The sequence below is a fragment of the Temnothorax longispinosus genome, chromosome 6, assembly GCF_030848805.1.
Source record: "Temnothorax longispinosus isolate EJ_2023e chromosome 6, Tlon_JGU_v1, whole genome shotgun sequence".
Lineage (NCBI taxonomy): Eukaryota > Metazoa > Arthropoda > Insecta > Hymenoptera > Formicidae > Temnothorax > Temnothorax longispinosus.
Window position 1 is genome coordinate 3075498 of NC_092363.1, and position 22933 is coordinate 3098430.

The window sequence follows — 22933 nt, forward strand, 5'->3', positions numbered from 1 at the left end:
GTACGCGCCGTGCGCCTCGATACATTTTGTATATATTAGGGCTGCGTTCGGGGAGCGCGCTATTAGCGCTATTGGATCATTCTATCTTTATCGCTCATTAAGTGTAGAACAAGGATAGAATAAGCAAATAGCGCTAATAGCGCGCTCTCCGAACGCAGCCTATATCGCGGAGAATATACGAATTGCGGACAAGTCGTCGCATTTATTCGCGTGAATGCGAATAAGCTGGCCGCGAGACGGGAATCAAAATAGCGGCTTAGTTTCGTCGTTACGAAGGAATACCCGTGCGGATATACGTGCGAAATAACCCGTGGGTGAGGAGCTCGGGTGTCTCTCGAAAAGGATCACTCCCGCAGCATGCTCCGCAGCGGCCGCGTGGGTTTTATTCGTTATTACTGATCGGCTACGGCCCACGCTCTCGACAGCATCTTCGTCCTGTCTGCCCCCGCAGGTGCGAATCAGTCACTCTTCTCGTACAACGTACACGCCACTCCTGTTAAGTGGCGAAATAATAGCGGCGGCTGCGGGAGGAGGTCGTCTTCTGTTCGCGGCTTCGCAGTAAATCACGAGGAAATATCGTTCGAGAAACCGGGGTGGAATACCGTCAAGATGCTAGCTCCGGCATCCGGAAGCTAGCCTTCTTTTAGCGAAGCCTTGAACTATTAAAATAATCTAAAAACTATAATACGCCTCGTGAATTATGCGCCGTTGCGAAAACTTGGAATTTGCTCGCAAATGCGATTGCCAGCCAATTACTTTAGAATAATCGCACGTATCAATTAGAGATTATTATTATTATTATTATTATTATTATTATTATTATTATTATTATTATTATTATTATTGTTATTATTATTATTATTATTATATTATTTAGATTTGTATCATTATTGATTCATCGTTTGAAGATCGTTTGAAGATATACTTGTTACATTTTCATTTTGAATTGCATTAAATAAGATCTCAATTATTGCCTTTCAGTCAAATCCGGTTTGATAATTATTAACATTACTTAAGTATGTATGTGAATGAGATTCATTCGTTAAAGCTCGGTCTCTATCCGATTCAAACATCATCTGGCAAGCGTGTCATACATAGCTAATTAACGAAAGGCTGCACATCGAGAGTATCGCGCCGCGCTTAATCTGTATCCACCCACGTGCGGAGAATCGGTCCAGTGGTGACGGCAACATTGAGAAATAATCCGATCGACGATATACGCACGCACCAATACCAATACAGGCTGCTCGCCGTCCGGTATTCGCTGGCGTCTACCGATTCGCAAAAATGAAATTCGATTAATCAAGGAGTCGGTACGATTAGCGTACACGTCGCGGATTCATCGGCGTGTCTGTTCGAGCGCGACCGGGAATCGCTCGCGCGCTGCGAGCGTAACTCGCGCGGCCGGATTAGCAGGGGGGGCACGAACAATAATTAAGTTGTACCCGTTGGTGATTAATCTCTCCGTCTCCGGTCGACCTAACTCCATTCCATCCCGAGCCAGGCCGCGGCGACGAGTACGCATCGCGCGCGATATGTAATATGTCTCGTGTGTACACACGTGCGAGCGAGTGTTTCATCACGTGGCAATCGGGGAAATTAAACGTCGTCACGAACGCTACGAGGGCGGTCATCGCTCAAACGACGTGGCCATTTTTCGAATGATTACGCCGCAAATATGCTTTGCGGGATATTGCGTCTAACGACCTCGCGTTACGATGGTAACGATCGGTATGGTACAGGCCGCGGCGGCCGCGCTTTTATGCACTTTACGCGAATTAGTATCGGGCGTGTATTTATTACAAAGATACACTCGGTACGCGCGGCACGAACGCGTACCTATTGCTCGTTATTTCGTTTTATCGGCTATTCGTTACAATTGTTTCTCCGATAAGTAAAATATCGACTCACGTATTTTTTTTCCTGTAGTAATTAATCGCAGTGATATTAGAATATATATCCACCAACACACACACACGCACACATTTTCGTTGCCGTCGACTCGAAATGCTGCACGACTATTATAATCGTATATAACTTTCACCGGCAATCCTAATTTAAAAAGATTCTGTCCATTCATCGCGTTTACCACGAAAATCGAATGAGAGAGAATATCCAGACGATTTGTCAGTCGGTTCAGGTAAATTCCTCAATGATTGATCTCATTTGATCGCGAGGATAAACCACAAGTGCCGCATTAACCGCATCCGCGGGAAACCTTGGGCGCGGCTTGTTTAATCAAAGCTATCTCGTTCGCCGTAAAAGCGAGACCAGCTGTTGTGGCTCGATAGTACGGCGCGCGCGGCGAGTTTCGAGGCGCACAGTACAACGTTTGTATGAAATCGGACAGCGGTGTACTATACACACACGTACACCAACGGATTTTCGAGAATACACCATTGTTCGCGAGCGATCTCGATTGGCCGTGCGTGAGACGCCTGTATCGCAAACTCCTCGAATAATTCGCCGACGAGCGAGCTCTGAGCTCTGAGCTCTGAGACACGTTGGACGGTTAAACTTTGCAGGCCTGATGAACGTGTCTAATTGCGTGCCTCGATTTCCGCGAAGCGATGTCGCAGCAGTTGGCAGAGGTTCCATACATTTATAATCGTATCTTCCGAATCTGAAATTCCCATCGTGGAATTTCATGCTCCGCCAAATATTTTCTATAGATATACGTGACAGCGTATAAGACTATAATTATTTTTCGGTAATTCTGGAAGAGGCTGTCTCAAGTTACTTAATAACAATAAATTAACTAACTCGTGAAATGGTTGAGCGTTTTTCGATTTTTCCTCGACTTATACCGAAAACTAATAATAACTAAAATTATCTCTGCATTTTGCAAAAAAGATCTTTAACTGACGGCATCGACAGATCGCATAATTTACCAGCTCGAGGACCGCATCTCTCACGCAAGACGATCGATCCATTCTCGACGTACAAGTAAATTTACTCAGCCATCACTTACACCGAATTTTAGATAAAGGTCACAAGGTAAATCGAAAGCGGTATCAAGTTTCGGCGTCGTAAAATCAGTGTTTACATCGGCAAAGCTAGAGGCCAGTCGGCGACTGGTGATTCAGGTCGGCGATGATTAGCGAGAAACTCGTCTTCTAGGGACGACCACGTCTCGCTGCGTAGTTCGATTATATTTCCGCGGGTATATCGTTACGGCTTTAATGAATTCGATAAGTAGGTATATGCTAATGGTGGCAGACGAGAGGGCGGCAGAGGGGAGGAGGAGGCCCATTCTTGCGGGACCGCCGATGGCCTGGGCGCGCGAGATGGGCCCGGGGAGTGAGTCATCTGGAGGAACTGGTTTCTACCGTAATACTCCAGGTATCGCCGATAAAGAATCATTCCGACGCCTAATAACTTTGGCTGCTGCGCCTCCGCGATTCGCCCGTGACAACTCGTGGAACCGTGAGACCGGAATCGAAACCTGCGGTCGTCCTCCCTCGCCCTCCCCGCGTACGGGAAAGCGGCGAGGCGCAACAATAAATCTCCGCTGCAAATGATACAATACTCGTGTGACCGTACCACGTAGATAGAATTTGAAAACAGTTTCCCCCAAGCGTGCGATATAATTATTTTGCCCAGATAAGAGGATGTTTGATTGCGTCCCGCGTGCTCCACTTTCCCCGTCGCGCGGCGAGGTGAAACCAAATTTTGGAATGCGTTACGAGGACCAAACGCGCGTGCGTCGATCATACTTCCTTATTGATCGCGACCACAGGGAGACCGGCGGAAGACGAATGTTTTATCGATTAGATCGTAGCAACGTCAGTCCTTGCGTGCACGTGAAATAAGCCGACGACACTGACGAAGTATAGAACACCGCGGCGCGATCGACGGACGACGGTAGGCGGACAGCGGTGCGACGATAAATTACGTTTATATCAGACGTACGAAATGCCTTGCGGTATCGGCCTTACGATCGGCTCCTGAATTATCGCGCCGATCTGCAATACGGGATTTCCATATGCGCGGGTATCCATAAATTCTGCGAGAGGGCCGATCTTTCGGCTACCTCTAAATCTGTCGAGAATTCTTACGCGCGGCGAAACGCGGTTCCTTTTCCGAGAATTAAAAAAAAACCTGTAAAAAATAGCACGTCGATTAATCATCCGACGATCCACTTTTTTTACGATCTCAGAGTTCGCGCGGTATCCTGTCATTAAAAACGCAGGTATTTTACGTATCAAATAAATATTCTTCCTCCGGTGAAAGCGCGCGCATTGAGAGATGCTAAGTGCATTTTGAGGATATTTGTTACAGTTACGTTATTAAGTGAGATATAAAATTACTATCTACGGTCCAGCGAGAAGTACATTCTCATTATTCCGTACATTCTGTACGGACGCGACCGCCGGAAGGTTAATTGTCGGCAGGTAAGAGAGGCCAATTAATAACTCGGTGCATAAGTCGCGTATAATTACGTTAACCCGGGACAACGCGCGTCATCAATTATACGCAATTAGACGAGCCGTGGTAGTGGCGGCATAGTACGTACGTACGGCGTATGAACGGCCGCGATCATGCCTGTAGCTGTAGAGACGTTTACAGTAGGTACAGCCTGTATGGGAGGTCCGAGTATCTCCATCCGACGGTCCCCACCTGCATAGTTAACCCCGACTCCCTGGAGGTGCGCGCCTATTGGTCGCCCCGCCATTTTTCCGTCTTAATGATAATGGGATAATGATGATTACACCATTCAACTACCTGTACTAGACGGCACCTGTCTCTCTCTTTCTCTCCTTCCCTCCTCCGTCTTTCTCTCTCCCCCGTCTCTCTCTCTCTCTCTCTCTCTCTCTCTCTCTCTCTCTCTCTCGTCCTGTTTATCTATACTTATCTATCCGCCTCTTAGCGATTATACCGTCGAGCCGTGGAAAAGCGGATAGATCGGTCCCAGCATCTCGTCAAGGCGACTCAGAGCCTCGTGTGCCAGTCTTAACGTGAGATACACTTCGCGATATAACGAGATAAAATAGGAGATTCACGATTATATAGGCAGTAATTAGCGGTTATGTATTTTAATGAGATAACCGGTAATTATCTGTTTCTCCAAAATGAAATGTATACATAGCTTAGGCACCATTCACTCACGTGCAACATCGCAATGCAATGAAACGACGCACGCGCGTTTCATCGCAACGTTAATGCTTTTGCTCGCCTTGACGACTCTATATCGCAAAGCAATGTGTCATCGTCGAGACGCGAATATATATCGCATCTATTGGTTGAACGAACGTCGGAATTTCAGAGATATTTCAGACCATGCCAGTAATAAGCCGGATTAGATGAACGATGCTCTCTCGCGGCTGCGTGTCAAACGGATGGCGTTGCATCGGGGAGGAGTGAGCTAACCGAGGCCGATTACTATTTAATATTAATGTCGAGATGAAATTAACCGATAAACGGTGTAAATCATCCCAGCGGTAGCTATCGCCATCACGAGGTAGAGAACCACCCACTGCGCTTTGCCGGAGCTCGCGCGTTCCGATCGCATTGCATTCACGTGGAACATCAGCGGCGCAGTGGACGTTTCGCGGAGCACAGAGCCGGGGCTCTAAAGCGATCACGAGAAAACCATTAACCGCAGAAACTATTAGGCGCAGACTGCCGAGAACAGTGCATGCCAATGATGTATACACCTACGTTTCAGCCCATCAGCCGTAATATCGCGTAATTACGTAAGACGCGTGGAAATGTTTGCGACCGTCCGATGAAGTCGTTACCCCTCGTTATATTTAATAAGTTAATCGTATATCTAAGGTCGAGGAACGTATACTTTATTGGATTTTAATTTATTCCCCTTACGCAATCTCACTTGATCGAACCAATTTGTATGTTGAATTTACAGTTATCTCTTTTACGATTTCTGTTTTTTATATATAGAGAAACGCGTATGTGATTAATTAATATCCTAAAAACAAATTATATTATTTCATTCAGATTTTACATCTTTAATCTTTGGAAACTGAGTTCAATTAGCATAAACTGACGTCTAGCAGGTAAAATATTGTGAATAGAAAACTGAGCAGCCACAGGCATTTTCCGTAGTCAATGTCTGTCATTGACATGCAGACGGGACCGTAACGACGCTGTCGGAGACGGCTTTTATATTAAGACATATTGCCGCAGTTGAACCGCGTCTGCGTTCTCGACTGCGCGCTTTTCTTTCCATTTACTATATACAGAGGTTAACTACAATTATTCCATTAAGCGTTAGATCATCAGTAACAATAGTCAAGAATAGAATCGATAAGCTGGTGCTATGATTTGTCGCGTCGTTCAAAGCACAACTTGACCTCGCGAGTAAATTTCTCGAGAATGGAAGATAAAAAATGGAAACTTTATTGCGAAATGCAATTGCCGAGAGCGGATACGTTCGATCTACAGTGATAGCCATTGTCACTTTACAGCGGTTAATTTCCCCTTCCCCCTCAATACACATTCTCGAATGTCTCGTAATTTACGCGAGAGGCTTAAGACCGTTCGTTCTGAGACATCAGCGAGAGACACGATCCTACCTCAGTTCAAGGATTCGTCCTCCGAAACGATCTCCCGGAACCGTCACAATGAGAGATTAAGCACGTCGAAGAAACCTGATCGGCCGACTCGTATTCATCTATCTCGTCAGCGATGGCGGCGCTTAACGAGGGCATTAATCGAACGTAGTAAGCGGCACCTTTCTAAGCGTGCCAGCGCACGCTAAATCAATCGCAAATTATTGCAGCGGGTTTATGGTGCGTAACTGTCGCATGTTTCAGCGCGAGGGTTCAGCCGCTTTTCATTTTCCAGCCCTCTCCGGATTTCATCACCTCGTATATACCTGCCTGCGTGCGATCGAGCTTTTATGAGTCTGCCCACTTGCGCGTAATATAATAAACATTACACTTTATTGCTCCAGCGAAATCCAGAGTGATAAACACTCAATAAATACGGTATATTATCTGATAAATCGAGTGAAAAGCTTCGCGCACAGATACAAGTAAAGGATAGCGTTAAAAGATATCTTATGATAGCTGTATTCGGTATACTCTTTTCTGTGCACCATCGCATAGAAAATCAGATCGCTAATTAAACGTTTAGCCATTAAAAGCGTCGTAGGAAAAATCAGAAAGACAGATCGCTGGTTCTCTCTGTCTCTAATCGACTCTTTTACGTTTTCAGGGGTATACACCCTACAGGAACACTTACACGATCACGAGATCGTGATACCACGAAAGGTGAATCACCGAGGCGATTTCATCTCGGAGAATGTTACGCATTATCATCACGAAGACGGGCCAGTCGTTCATTATCGAGTGGCAGTGGCCGGTAACGAGTACCACCTCGAGCTGACGGCGGTCGACAACTTCATCGGCCGCGCGATGGTCGTGGAAAAACAGAAGCGGGACCTGCACGTCCGCAGCCCGGCAAAGAGTCATGGCAGCAAATGTCATTATCGAGGATTCATTAAGGGCCATCGGAATTCCCGTGTCGCCCTGTCCGCCTGCGACGGTCTGGTGAGTTACACTTTCGATTTTCCGATAGGTCGCGTTTACACAAATCGATATTCGCGTCGCGTTCGGAATCGTTAAAAAAAAAATCTAAAATTTACGACGGATTGTTCTGACGTAATTGTTTCTTTTTCTGATACAATTGTGATTTATTATAATTAATTATAATTTATTATAATTTAATACAGAAAAAGGAAGAATGACTACAATGACAACAAATTATATAAAGCATAAATTATGTAAATTTTTTAGCTTCTTTTTTCCTTTAAACTTCTTATTTGCAAGTGGTCGATTATGTCGTAAATCTCGCGAGGATCATTTGCACGTTAATTTGCACGTTAATATAAGATGTCCAATTGCATTAGAAGCTAAACGAAGCAAGCAAAGTCTAACGTGACATAACGTGGCATACACGATTGAATTGTCAGCTGCAATTTGTAGACAGAAATCAAGCTTCCTGTTGCTCCCGACGCGCTAATATACTATTCGTCGCGAATCCGAGCGCGTAATGAGAGATCAAATCTATACTGTCAACGACTGTCAATGCATTTGATCGTTCGACATGTAAGAAACGAGGATCGAACGCGAGATTTCTGCCGGTTAAATTACAAACTATTGGACATGCGAGTCGTAATCAAGATTGTATAATCCGCGTTATGTTCGCGTCGCGATGACCAGACACGAAGTTTCAGTCTACTCGATAACATTTTTTTGTTTCTAAAAGTCACGAAGTGAACGTCACGCGCTCGCAGAAGCGTAAGTAAGCGACAGCTAGTAAATGATCAGCTCGCGTTATTTCACTTGCGAGCAACCGCGAGTATTTGCGACATATCGTTCTTAAGATCCCGCGGCAACGAAACGTGTTTTGGCTCGTTAGGTCTTTTCACTACGTCCTCCATGGTGATTCTAAATCAATCATATTATCCGCGTTTGTTTCTCTCTCTCTCTCTCTCTCTCTCTCTCTCTCTCTCTCTTCTTTTCTTTTCTTTTCTTCTTCGTACAAAGGCAAATCTGCAACGAGCTGCAGAGAGCTATGCGTTGGCTCAAAGGTAGTATATGAAAAAAAAATCAAAATGTACTACCGCGTTCGCTGCGGTTGATGAAAAGATTATCATTTCTCTTTGCTTTCTAAAAATCAGTCGATTAATTGATTGGTCTGGTCGACAACTCACGGCCAACAGCTCGCGCGATTTGAACGAAATCGGGTCGTAGGTATAGCTTGACTGTGGCGTACCAGCCAATTTTTCAAGGGTGATTTATCGCGTATCTGAAATGCACTTCTTTTGTCAATGTCGCGACGAAGTGAACCGGAACTATCGGAACGAGAATTCAATTGGACAAGAGCTCTCTCTCTCTCTCTCTCTCTCTCTCTCTCGTGGTAAACGTGTTTTCAAAAAGTGTTTTCCAGTGGTACCATTTACATTACTGGGCGTGCGATTTCGATGGGAATCGATGAATTACGGGGCATCCGTGTGTATAATGTGTGTATAATGTGAAATGCAAATGAACGTATCGCATGATAGAGATCAGTATTCCATAATTTAGGATATTATAAGTAGAACGATAATTCAAAATTCATCTAAAGCTCAAATTAAATTTCTACTTTATTTGGCAGCTCCTCCGCTTCTATGACGCATTTTAAGCGAAATTATACGTTCATTATATGCAATGCACGCTTCTAAAATACTTGGGGTGGAATGAAGGCAGGGCGCCAAATGTAACAAAGATTACACCGCGGAAAGTTGAAAATTTTCCGGCGCAAAAGCTCGGCGCAGAATAACACGCGATCTCTCTCGTCGGACCGCCGCCGCCGCAGCCTCTTTATCATCATCCTCCGCTGAAATTTATGCGTATTAGTCTACGCGCTATAACTGCAAACCGCCGTGCGAGCCGCAAGAAGAGAAAACACTCGCGGAGTTTCCTGCGCGCGAACGCGCGTAAAATCGCGCGGTAACGGCGTATAAAGAGCGAACGCAGGAATGCGAAGACGGGGAAAAAGAAGCGTCAGCACTCAGCACAATGCGTGAAGGAACGAGGGAACGTGTAAGGGCCTGCGAGGGCATGCATCAGCGCAATTTGCTCATAGCTTCCAGATAATGATTTAATTTGCCACGGCATGGCAGATTTATGACGGCAAACCTAGTCGTTGTCCACGTACGCGCACATGCAGGATGCACAAGTGCATTATACGTGCACGACAAGCCGCACGCACACACTTGTAAAGTAAGGCTGCCCCGACATCGGTCCTGGTTTGTCCCATCGACCGAACAGCGCGGACCTATTGGCGGAGCTCGCCCTTATGGACGCCCGGTTCTCACGCAATACCGTATAATTGCTCAATTTTCTCCGGGAGCCTCGTGAAACTGCAGCGAACAGCCGCAGTAATCGACCCCACCGGGCGTGTATATTATAGAGACACGAAATTTCGCGAAACCGTGGCGCCAATCTCGCAACAATGCCGTGGTGGCGTGGGCTTAGGCTGCGCGCCGGTATAGACAAGATATTTCTGCAGCCCGGGGGGGTAGCATGGCAAATCCGCTTTCCTACGCTGAGAGAGCGCTGGAAGTATATATACGCGCATTGAGAGAAATTAACTCGGATTTTCTCCATTTAAAAGATAAAGATTCGCGGCAGTACAGCCGCCATTCTACAGCCAAGGCACTGCCTCGTAACTAAATACACTAAATATGACGAATGCTCGAGACAAGAAATTCTCTCCGCGTAATAACGAACAAATCTCCGTATAATAACAAACGCTCTGATTGTCGTCTCGACTGGTGGAACGGTTGTTTTTAACATGTACAAGCTACTTGATATTTTACACGCGCAACTCTGTTTACCGCGTGGTCCTACGTAGTGTGTACCTACAACCTATATACAACTCTCACGGGTAATACTCCGTTTTTATTGGGCCATAAAATCCACAGAGGCACAGAGGCACGCGAGTATGCCCCCTCGTAAGAGAGGAGGTTTTCGACGCGTAACCGCTATAAAACTCGAGCCTACTCGTGCCACTCACGTTCGACTTTTACGCGGGGCTTAAGACCCTATTTAGCGGCGGATCATATAAGCCGCATTGACTTAAATCCGAGATTAAATGTCCCTTAAATTTTCATAGTGAATGAATCATCAACTTTAGATAAACAGCTTCAAGCTTATGAGAGAATGTCTTTTCCTGTGAGAATGTAGAATTAACATATTGCATCGCGAGAAAGACTGGATAATATTTTATACATATGACACATTAAGTGTATCTTATAATATTTTAAGAAACGCATTAGCTTATTTAAATTACATAGATTATGATAAATTTCTCGATACAATATGTAAAATGTAAATCCCACGCTCGCGCCCATCCATAGGATTATTTGATTATCGGATTACTGTAAATGATATGAATTATTATGAGGTAAATGATACTGTTAAATGATATAGTTGCATAGATATTTCTCTCGTCGCTCTGATTGCAGAACTTGTAATATTCATCCTTGCAATACCGCAAGCAGTCGCTGTAATTGGCAATGATCTGGTCGGGATACCGTGTCACCTGCTTCACGGATCTCCACACGAATTTGTGCACAGTGCGAACGAAGCAATTGCTTCGGCTCTCGCGGTATATTGTTACGATTGCACGCGCACATATATGTATACGAGAAGCCAAATGTAATTGGCATCGATACATAATGTTCGGTAATTCCAGGCTTGCCCGCTGTAATGGCCTCTTATCCCCCTGGGTCAATCCTCTAGTGCAACCTCCATTGTGGCGACGTAACGTGGAATTAGAATTGAATCTAACTATGATCATCCTTTTCGCCATTCCAAACACTGATTGCGTACTAAAGTCAGGCCAAATGATTTCAAATCGCACCATATTATTTATCTTGAGTAATATAATTCGATAAACAATGAATTTCTATCTCGGTAATAATAACTAAAGAATTGTTAAAAATATTTAAAAATTTACAATCTTAAATTTGATGCCATTCGATAGTTTAAAAAAGTTTTATACGACAATTAACTAGCTTTTCCACAGGGTGACAGTTTTGTTATTTTATACTGCCATTATTAATATCTGACTTTCCAACGCGAGCGGAATTGAAATTTTATTTAAGTTCGCATGGTGTGAGTTTAAAATTCACCATCTAACACCCACACGCTATCTACAGAGCAATCGCTCTCTCGCCATATCTCGCCTACTATGTTACCGTTTCCACCGGAGGGAGCAAAACGTGTATCGCAATTAATTTTATCTTCCGCCAGCTCCGGTCTTTTACCACGGTCGCGAGCGAATGTCACCGCGGTCTTGTTGATAAACCTCGCTATAGCCATACGCTCGCGAACTAAACCGTCCAAATCGTTTTCCGCACGGAAATTTTATCGGGCACAGTCGATCTTTCTTTCCCGATGACGGACGAGGATTTCCGGCCTGCGGGACAAACCGAGTGGGCTTTACCCTTCAAGAAGCGGATCCTTTTAGTCCGCTTATCTTTAGTTCAGGCGCACGAACTCTCTACAGGCGCGGGAACGCGAGTCGGTATCATCCGGCGCGAGTATCAAGGATACTATGTCGGGACGTGTCTATTAAATTTCCAAGAACGATCGCGAGAACCGATAGGTTCCAGTCACGGCGACTGCAAAATGCACCGCAGACATGCATCTTGTCGCGTGACTCTTCTTCAACGAATGGCACTTACGTATAAGTCATTATTCCACTTGGACGAAGGAAGCGGTCTCGCTCCTTGCGCAATTAGTTTCATCACAAATCGCCATATCGTAAACGAACGCCGTAATGGCGTCGCGTTTTACATCTCGATTGATTGCCCGCGCGACTCGTAATTGCCATCACCATTTGATCTTTATGTAAACAGATATTTAAATTAAATGTATCGCCAGCTCTCGAGATCGTTATCGCCAGCTTTAGATCGTTATCGTATTATTACTTTATTATAATGTGCTTTAACAGATTATATTCTCATATTTTTTTATAATAACCAGTTTGAAGTTTACCTTCAATCGTACTCTGACATTTTGCAATTAAATAAGAAAAAATTCAATTTTTATTTCCCCAATTACGTTTAAATTAGAAAATAAACCTGGAATTTCCGATTTTAAATAATTATGCTGCAATGTTGATTTTCATAGGATAAAGTATATTTAAAAATTCTTTCAGGGATATGCTTTTGATCCCAATATTCCGCGAGATGTTCGCATGAATCTCGTGATCGATTGGTGATGTCAATGTTATCTATTCGGAAACGTTTTCGGGTAATGAGCAAATATCTTCCGCCCGTTGCACAAAATAAATCGCGGCGCGCACGGCTGGCATTCCCAGGCACTCCATCAATTCCGCTTTTCCGCGCTTTCCACTCCCGCCAATTCCCAAGTCGTATAGCTGTATAAAAAAAAAGTCGTTGAAAATAATTGTTATTGCGAGGCGCACCGCGACAGCCGGCGGCAAGAAATATCGGCTCCTACCGCACATTACTCACGATCCGTTGAGACCGAGTTTGAAACAACTCCTTGAAGACTGTCCCGATGAATTATTCCGCGGTTACCCAGAAGCGTCCCAATGGACGAGGAATTAAAATACAAGCGGTATCGTGAAAACATTACAAACTCGGTCTTCAACGACGCGGTGCTTTTCGTTCAAATTTATCAACTGACGGAGCAGCATCAAATATAATTGAAATAGTACTCCCCCCCTCCCGACGAAGAAGTTATATCAATTTTCGTGAAAGCTGCGGATTATTCCCATCGACGTGTTATTGCTGCGAAAAGATACATTTGAGTCGATTTCGCTTACAAATAATGTTTTATCGCTCGCATAGAGATATACCCTTGCAATAACCGATTGCCATCCGTTACCGCATTTAGCAAGACGGTTACTATATCAGGAACAGTAACAGCTATCGTGTCAATAATTCGTGCGGCGGTAATATATCGCCGTCATATATCTTCTTTACAGCCGACGTAGACGCAACATGTGCACCGTGAGTAAACGATCAACGCGGCTTTCTCATTATCGGCATCGCGCTTTAATTTAACGGCTCGCCGCGCGCGTCCCGAAAATATGTACATATAGGTATAGCGGATAAACTCCGGTGAGATCGAATCATCGCCTCATCAGGTCAAAATAGTTTTCTCTCCGCGTTCGTCATTCTATCGTTATTAATACCGGCAATTAATGTATATATGTACCGAGCCGCCTGGGCCGATAGCAATCAGCACACCTAGTCGATTTATCATCAACCCCGTCAGCTGAAGGCGTCAGTGTTCTACGAAAAAGCGAAATATCGCCGCGGCTAGTCCGCGGTGCGTAGAAGTGAAACCCGGCACAAAAGGGGGCCGTAATAAATCAATAGGTCAATTAATTCCGCTTTCGCAACAAAGAGCGATTTGTCACCGTGGGGGACCGTGGGCAAAAAAATGAGAATGATCGTTATTGCGGCGCCAATGACAGGCGACTGCGAGAGATATCGGTTTTCGCGCGGCATTATTCACTTATATCTATATATATATAGTATATACAAACGGGGCCCGCGCGCCGTCGAATGAATACAATCCGAGAGGCCGCCGCGCCGGCCGTTTTCTCGCGCGCGCCCGCGCGCCGCGCGAGAATACGTCCTGTAGAATGGAAAATTGAAATACGATTGGTGCTCCGGTAAAAGAATCATGGCCGCGTGAGAGTCCGACATAATGCGCAATACCGTATAAACCGCGGCAAATATTTACGACCACGTCTCTCCCCCGGTAGCGAAAGGCTAGGAGGCGTGAATATGGTCGGCACCGCGCGCAAAGCATATGCGGGCGATTCGAATCAATGTGCTGTCCAGTAGGGGAACAGGTTCCAGGCTCTCTATGAGCGCGCCGCGTATACGAGCACGTATACACAGTTAACATATAATTACTGGTAATAGGTAATCAACGGCGAGCTCTGCTCCTCCGTCCAATTAATGCGTATCTATTTCGTCGGATCTAAGCGGGGCGATGGGTGGTCCCTCATTACTTTCGACAATTAGCGTTTAATGGGCCACTCGTTTTTGTGTCTTTTAGACGTGGGGGGGAGGGAAAAAAATGATAAAACGATTAAGGTCGCGGGCGTTTTATTACGCGAGCGGGATAAGTATATACTCCGCAATATCCGCGGATAACATCCCGTAGACTCGAGAAGCGTCTCCCGTGTAAAGGGCTGGTAAGAAGCTCGATCTCATGATAAATGATGCGATCACTTCGCGAGAGCCTGTTTTCCCGAATACACGTGAAGACCCGAACGGACTTCCGGTATAATGGAACTCCAACTTCGCTCCAGTATCACCGGCCTGTCGATCGCAAGCAATCTTTCAAATGTAAAATCGAATATAAAGAAAATACCTAATACACCAAATCACGCGAAATATTTAGGTCGATTTTCTTCTACGATCAAAACGTTACGATTATTAAGGTTGTTTAATCGATGTCCGACGATCGGCTATTTCATTTTCCTATTCCAATTAACGCGGACATATATACGGCGAGTATATTGTAAGCTCATTTAAACTCAGCCAAGTTTCGCCAAGATGCGCCATAACCGTTAGGAACTGGGTGTTTATGGACGTTGTAATCATCGGGCGCGGGCGCCCTTTTTTGTAGCCCGACATCTCCTGTCCGCCATGGAAAACGAACCAGAACCGGCGCACAAACACACACGCGCGCGGTAGTCATCATTATACACCACCTACACGGAAAGTCCGAGGCGACTATTCTAATGACGGTATAAATCACGTTTCCCCCTGCAGGAAGCATTTATCGTCATCGGGATCATAGTCTTTCTCCCTCTCGGCCGAATTCTTTTTCTTATCTCCCAGACGGACATCCGGTTTCATCCTCAACGTGTCGAAGAACACGCCGCGATATTCCGTCCCGACTCTCGGTTGTCTGGAAGAAAATCCGTTATCTCGCTCACCGCGATGAACTGTCTGATCTACGCGCGGGATTGTAATAACGGGAGGCGTTACTTCGGCACCACCCAGTTCGCACGTAACGCGGAATAATATTCCAGAAGCCGATCAGAATAGCACATCGCGAGAAGATTAATCCTAGGAGCGATGCTGAGCACTCTAAGTGCCGCAATAATCGCGACGTCCATAGCGATCGCGCGTTATCCACGCATCATCTTCACATCGCCATCCCTCATAAAACATTAAATTGACGCGTGCGACTATTAGTGCGTGTAAACTGTTATGCGTATCTTGCTGCTTGAAACATTCTCACGGGAAATATTCTCGTCGTCGTCGCTACCGTTGTCGTCCAATGGAATTTTCACGATGTGAAATGCAACCAGAACAGGAAGTATCGGACGAAGACGTAAAAAGTGGAACAAAGACGAAACTCCAATTCCACGAAGATCTATGAGGTTCCCCGATCCCGTTAATCTCGCGAATGTCCACCTTGGAACAGATTCCACGCATACTGGTGGAGCCGAGGCGATTCGCGTTCATCGGCATGAGAATAGCGATCGCCTAAAGGCCTGAGAGACCTGAAAAGAAGAATCGCTCCGGCCGGACATAATCTCCGTGGCTTCGTATCCTCGATTTATCCTCGCTCATCTCTCCCGCGCCATTACGGTGCCTGTGACAGCGCAACACACCCATGACGGGCTTATGCGTCTCTCTCGCCATTCGATTGTACGGAGATAACTCGCCGGATACAAAGTCTGATGTCATTGGCGATCTCTCGCGCGATTATCGTGCGCATATAACTCGTTACACGGTCGTAACGCGGCGACGGCGATTGACATTTACAATAATTTATTGGCGCATTATTAAATTCTCCGCTGCGGCAGAAGAGCATATAATCCCGGTACTAACAAGGCGCATATTGAGCAAGCCACCGCGCACAACCGCGCGCCGTTTATGCGGAATCATTTGAATTTCTGGAACCGATACCGGAAGCCTGGATCCTGTGAAGCGCGATGCACTTTCCCGAATTAATTGCTATTTACAAAACAAACTCGAATACTCGGGACGCATTGCAACCGAATAAATTAACGGAATACTGCATTGAATTGAATTGGAATTTCTGTCATAATATTCGGACGTGATTCAATCTACATGAATTAGACACGCAACGTGGCGTTTAAAAGGAACATTCACAAATTTGGTGGCGTGGAAAATTTTAATCAAATGTTAGTATTAATATAAATATTTAATCAAATTTTGCATTTTGCTAATAACAAAACTTTTTCGAATAACAGTATAAATAACAATTATCAATATTGTAATTAAAGTGTGTTATAAAGCGGACAAATATCTAGTGCATACACACAACGGGACAAACTTTAATTTCCATAAATTAATAAAACAAAATTCTGCTACGATACTCACGATAATGCAACGTGAAAAGAGAATTTGCAAGCAATCAAAATTTGCCATTTAATTGATCGCGATTGGCGGATACTTTTAATTGTATAATTTACTTTAGTCACTTTAGTGTCTAAAACAAGTCTGTAGCATGCGTTTTTTTTCACAGTACTTTATTTTTATTATACTTTATTTTCTTTACATTTTCTAAATTTATTTTCAGAGATTATTTACTGAGAGTTCTGTTTTATATTTATCAGCCCACGTTGCATGAGTGAGAGAGAGAGAGAGAGAGAGAGAGAGGAGAGAGAGAGAAATATATAAAAATTCAATCAGGATTATGCACCGTAGCAATAAAATCATTAACAGCGACACCGCGAATTCTAGTTAACGCCGCGCATTTGACACCGAGGTCAAGCATTTCCACGGATACAGATAATTAATTTCCCTCGGCGATTACCGCGGCTAGTGCGCGGTGGTGCGATAATCAACGAACCCCATAACGACGGCAGATCGTATCGACATCACCGACCAAGGCAAGCCTAATCGTCTTTTACGGTTATCAGCCGCGGTGACCAAGCCGCGCGACAAGCGCGGCGAATATTCGCGTGCGCGCAACAACAATCGCCATCCGGGGGGAGCCAATACGCGGCTTAGACGTCGGTGCAAATATGCGTCGTAAAAGCCTGGACAGTAGGCCACGTCGACCGCTAAACATGGGCGTCGACGTGTCTCGGTGTTGCGACCGCCCATCGGTATTCCCCGTTGGTCGTTCAATAATAATTTATACGTACAACGGCGGCGTATTGTCCGCGTTTGCAGGGTAAAGTCGCCTTTAACGATCGCCGCGGCGTGCCGAGCCGGGCAAACGCGGCGAGGTGTACGACGTGGTACCGCACCGTTGACCGACCAGGATCGGCGCGATCGCCGCCGCGATCGACGCGCTGTCCGGCGATTTTATGCTAATCGAATTCGCCTTGTCGCGTCCGCGACTCTCTCGGGAAACGCGCGTGGACGGGACTTTCGCGCGGTAGATTTTTCTTCGTGCGAGCGCGGCGCGGCGCGGCCACCATGCGCTCCTCCTACCCGTGGATCGGCAATTTTATGCAATCGTCACGATCGATTGAGTCGACGGTGCGGGTGTGCATCGCGCGATTAGCGACCTGGTAATTTATGTCGACCGGGTCGCGTTCGCAACGAGTTGCACGCCAATTAATAATTCAAACGCTCGCGATCCTGTCGCGCGCGCGGGGAACGTGCGCGGACTTGTTTATTAACGACGTAATTATAACGACGCGTTAAAAATTTACCGGTGCTTTGTACGAACTAAAATCTTTTATATGATTTTATGTGAAACGAAGTCGTTGGACCATCACCGGTGTGCTCGCGACAATTAAAGGTGGTGCAACAAATACGAATTTGTGCCGTGCACACACATACACGGTTGCGATAGAAATTCCTTCTTCGCCGAGGAGGACGTGGCTTGTAACGTAAACCCCCGTAAATTACCGATCGATATGCGGAATTAATCGAATCCCGCAAATATACGACACGCATGTACCGCATATATTCTTCGTTAGCCAATACAATACGGACCAATAAAAAAGATAGAAATACTCGAGTAGGTTCCTGGTAACTGTCGTGGAAATATATAGATATATTTACTTGCCAATTAGCCACATTCAACCGGGGTAGCAAATTCTCGAGCTAGTAACGACGATAAACTTGTAATAGATCGCAGAATCGATAGTGTATTTTCATATGCAATCTGGAGTCTTCAATAACGGTCCGCGTGACTGATCAATTTAATCACCCATCGAAGATGAGAGCTTTTTAATGTTGCTAAAACCTTTCGAATCTTATTGCAAAAGTAAAATTTTTATTTGTACTTTTATGTTATATAACGGATTACATTTTTTTTTTCGACAACTTGAATTTTTCCGAAGACTAGCACGTTGATTTACCTACATGATGAAACATTCCAAATGCAGAATCCGATAGCGAATGGAAGTCGCAGTCGCATTTATTAAATTAAATCCGATCGGCGGATATCGGCGAATCGAAGATCTCCTCGACTAAAAGATGAAATATCGCGCGAGTGCAAGTAACATATGCACCATAACTCCCAATTATTTCATTTCGGCTGAGAACGCACGGGTCGATCTACGGCTGTCATATTTGTCTTTGTCGAGCGTACTCTGTATAATCGGTGAATATATCCTCCGAAAAGAATCAACGGAAATCATGATTATTAACCCTTTATAAATCTTGAAACGATAGATTTCTCTCCAAATATATTCGGAACAGTGAACAATTACGACTATGTTACTCGATCCGAATAAAAACAAGATAGTTAACGACTATTCGTTTTCCAAACTTCTTTTGGACCGCGAAGGATTAACGAAGGGTCAATGACGAGATATGTCCTGCCCGTCGTCGTCATCAAAGAGGATCGCGGTAACAAATCACTCCATATATAGCCAATCAAGTGGGCATGCAATAGAGAAAAAGAAAAAAAGAGAAGCGAGGGAGGAAAAGAAAGAGAGAAAAAGAGACATACAACAAAACGAAGATGATACGATAAAGGGGAGAGAGGAAAAAGAGATAGAGGAGGCGAAAACGCCGCGAGGCCCCATGCCAAGCCAAGTCATGGCCGGATCTCGTTCGCTTTGAGATCCTTCGACGGCGAAGCTCCGCGTCTTCTTCTTCTTCTTCTTCCTTCTCCTCCTTCTTCTCCTTCTCCGCCTTTCCCTTTCTCTTCTCCTTGCCTTTGTAAGTCTGGCGCCGTGATTTTTCACGGTCTGCGTCGAGGGCTAATCGAAATAGTGAGCGCCACCTCAGCTCGACTATATTTAGCCCTTTTACCGCCTCTCTCTCTCTTTCTTTCTCGTCTCTCACTCTACATCGTCAATCGTTTTATTTTGCTAGAGCGCGAGAATACCTGTCTCGTGCCACCAACAACGATAATATGATGTTTCGGTGGGGTAGTACAGTGTAAAATAATCTATAGATTATTAGATTTTTTAATATGTATTCTACTTGTGATACGAGCGTAAACAGAATTTCTAGTAGCATATTGTTTATGAAATTTTACCGTTTATTCACGTTTGCCCCAAATACTGTGTACCGTTTTATTAATAATTTTCGTTTGTATTAACATGGACGTTATATCACTATATACTATCAAAATAATAACGAAAAAAATACAATCATGCTGTTTTCGCCACATTACCAAATTATAAAATTATAAGTATCTCGATGTCATTCTTGCTAATATTTTATTTTGTATTATTAATATTAATGTAACGTAACAAATATATGTAAAATAATTAATATTAAAATATTAATAAATATTAAAATTAAAATACTGATGGTTATTCAGTATCGCCTAACAACTGATTGTTAAAAATTATTTGACTACAATGTTTAGATAAGCATTGAGACAACTAATGTATTTGCTCGTTTGCATTTATTTATTTGCCTCCTTTTCTGTGGTCCACGTAAAAGTTCTACATTGTTTCATTCCGAGAGCTAATCGGGATATGCAAACGTCATCCCGCCTCGGCTTCTAAAGCCTTCATCTTCTCTACCTTCGAAACCGTCCGCCCGCCTTCTTTTTATGCCGATCGCATGGACCTTCGGGATACTTGTTCCGTGACGCCTGACGCGCCGTCGGAGGTCCGAACTCTAACACCTTCGTAACAAGAAACAGAATAATGCGAACCGATGTTGATCATGCTACAGATTAGCACGCTCGTAGCTATGCTTCGGCATTAATCAACCATGGTCACTGACAGGTCTCGCCGTTTCTTGTCAGAATAGCGATTGATGGTTGAAATAATGAACGGCAAGTTCCAATAAGCTTTGCATTAACGTCGCCTCTGCTTTCGCGATATCGAGCGGTGTCCTTTCCACGCTGAAGAGCTTACATTTCATGGGAACTAAGCATAATACTCGGCAGCGTACGCTGATATAAACTAACTCGGTAGAAACTCAATTTCCAAGTACTTAAGGTGAACATACTTATATAATATTAATACCCAGGTATGAAAGAGAGAGAGAGAGAGAGAAGGAGGGAGGGAGAGAGAAATATCTCATACTGAATGCGCGCCACTGCCAATTCAGTCGCGCTTCGCTTTCATAAGTTCGTTATAATCTCACATATCATATTAATATTTCCGCATATCGTCGCCGTCGGCGGTGTTCGCGCAAAATTGCGAAGAGATACGCCCCCGCAGATCTACCATTTCTCGCGCCCGCCGTTCCTTCCACATTGAAGATCATGATTTGTTTCATTCTAACGTAAAACGTGACTTCCACGCTTAATTAGACGTAGTGATCTGTTGACATTTCAAATGACGTAAATGTTCTCTAAAACATACGATACGTATATCTTGTATAATCAATTTTGTGAGCTATAAACGATCGTAGCACTACGATTGGTGAAAAAAACTGTTCAAATATCATTTATATTATAAATAATACTTGATTTAAAAAACTGTTCCAAGTATCATTTATAATATAAATGATATTTGAGCAGTTTTTTTTACCAATAGAGAAGTACATTTATTTTAATGTCAAGACTTCATATAAAATTTATATGAATAAGTCTTGACATTAAACGTAATCCTTTATTACCCGAAGTTAATTGGAGAACGTAAGATAACACGCGTGAAGCTTAAAAATATCGAGACAACGATCTCGCCCTTAAACCACAAAGGGTTAACAATAAGCCTTTCAAGATGACTTACGCGCCACTTTCAAGCTAAACGGTCCATTCGTATTCGGCATCGCCGGTAGACGTCACAACGAGAGAGGCCTCGCCGGCCTCTTGTGTGTTTGGATAACACGAGAACCCGGTTTTGTGTTTCAGGCAGGTATGCTGCACGGCGATCACGGCGAGTTCTGGCTGGAACCAGTCGCCGTGTCCCTGGAAGAAAAACGCGGCACGTCGCCGATCGACGAAGCGACGAGCGGCGACTTAGGCGACGGTGCCCGCACGTCGTCGGTCTACCAGGGCCCGACGGCCGGCCGGCCTCATCTCGTCTTCCGGCGCTCGGCCGAGCAGCGGCAGCGGCAGCTCGAGATCGGCGCCGGCGGCCGTAGCAAGCGACGGCGTAAAAAGAAGAGGAAGCAGGAGAGAAACTGTGGCACCCGCGGTGAGAACAGACCCCGACACCTTTTTCTTGTTCTTCTTTCGCCTTTCGCCCGCGCGAGTCTCCCGCACCGCCGCGCCGTCCCACACCACTCGTGCTCTCTCGCCCTCTCTTGTAATATGTATCGCATGTATTTATGTGTCTGCCGTGTATAATGTAATTGGACGCGCCGTGGTATGGAACGTGGGCGTGTCATCGACGCCTCGTCTGTCCTTTATTTTTCGCCGACGATAATATCCGTGTGCGGGGAGGGAGGCAGGGTGGGCGAGAGAAAGGGTGTGCAAAGCGTTTGGTCTCGCGCGAGAATATTGAAACTCACTAGCGGTATTAGAATCGATTCTAACAAACGTTTCTAATATGTCTTACGGCCGCGATAATGACTTCGCAACTCGACACGTAAAGTTTCCCACATGGGTGAAACATTCATGCGCGAGAATTTCGACAATCCATCGTCGATTCGCGTGATGATTCAAAGGATAGAGTGCGAATCGAGTCGATTTACCAAATCTAGTTCGATCGCCGTATAAATTCCGAAATTACCGCTTTGTGTGGTCTTCGGCACTTTAGCTTTACGACCTAGCCACCCTCTCTGATGATCCTACATTTCGATGAATTAAACAGGCACGAGCGCGTTGATATATAGAGAAGTAAGATCGCACGGTTGATACGTTTCGCTATATAGGAAGCGCGCTACCCGTGAGGGAATAATCCGATATTCGCCGCAAACCCGGCAAACCCGTAATTAACTACAATGAATATCCATTTCGGCAAGTCGGCCGAGCTATCGGGCGGACTCAAATAAAATCTTAATTGCAGACTTACGATCTGCCAATCTACGTAAATCAACCGCGACGTTAAAACGCTTCACAGTACGATAGTAGCAGTACATGGTATGGTTACTTTCTCGCTTCGATGAATTGACAAGGATTAC

The 22933-nt window shown here is 44.8% G+C and overlaps 1 protein-coding gene across 3 annotated transcripts in view; it reads left to right on the forward strand.

The window, feature by feature from the left end:
• Positions 1-22933, forward strand: part of LOC139814073 (A disintegrin and metalloproteinase with thrombospondin motifs 7) — a 62097-nt gene that overhangs the window by 32256 nt on the left and 6908 nt on the right. For all 3 annotated transcript variants that reach the window (XM_071780037.1, XM_071780035.1, XM_071780038.1), the window contains exons 3-4: positions 7180-7514; positions 21720-22005. In XM_071780037.1, coding sequence (XP_071636138.1) covers positions 7180-7514; positions 21720-22005 — 621 coding nt within the window. The remainder of the gene's footprint in view (positions 1-7179; positions 7515-21719; positions 22006-22933) is intronic.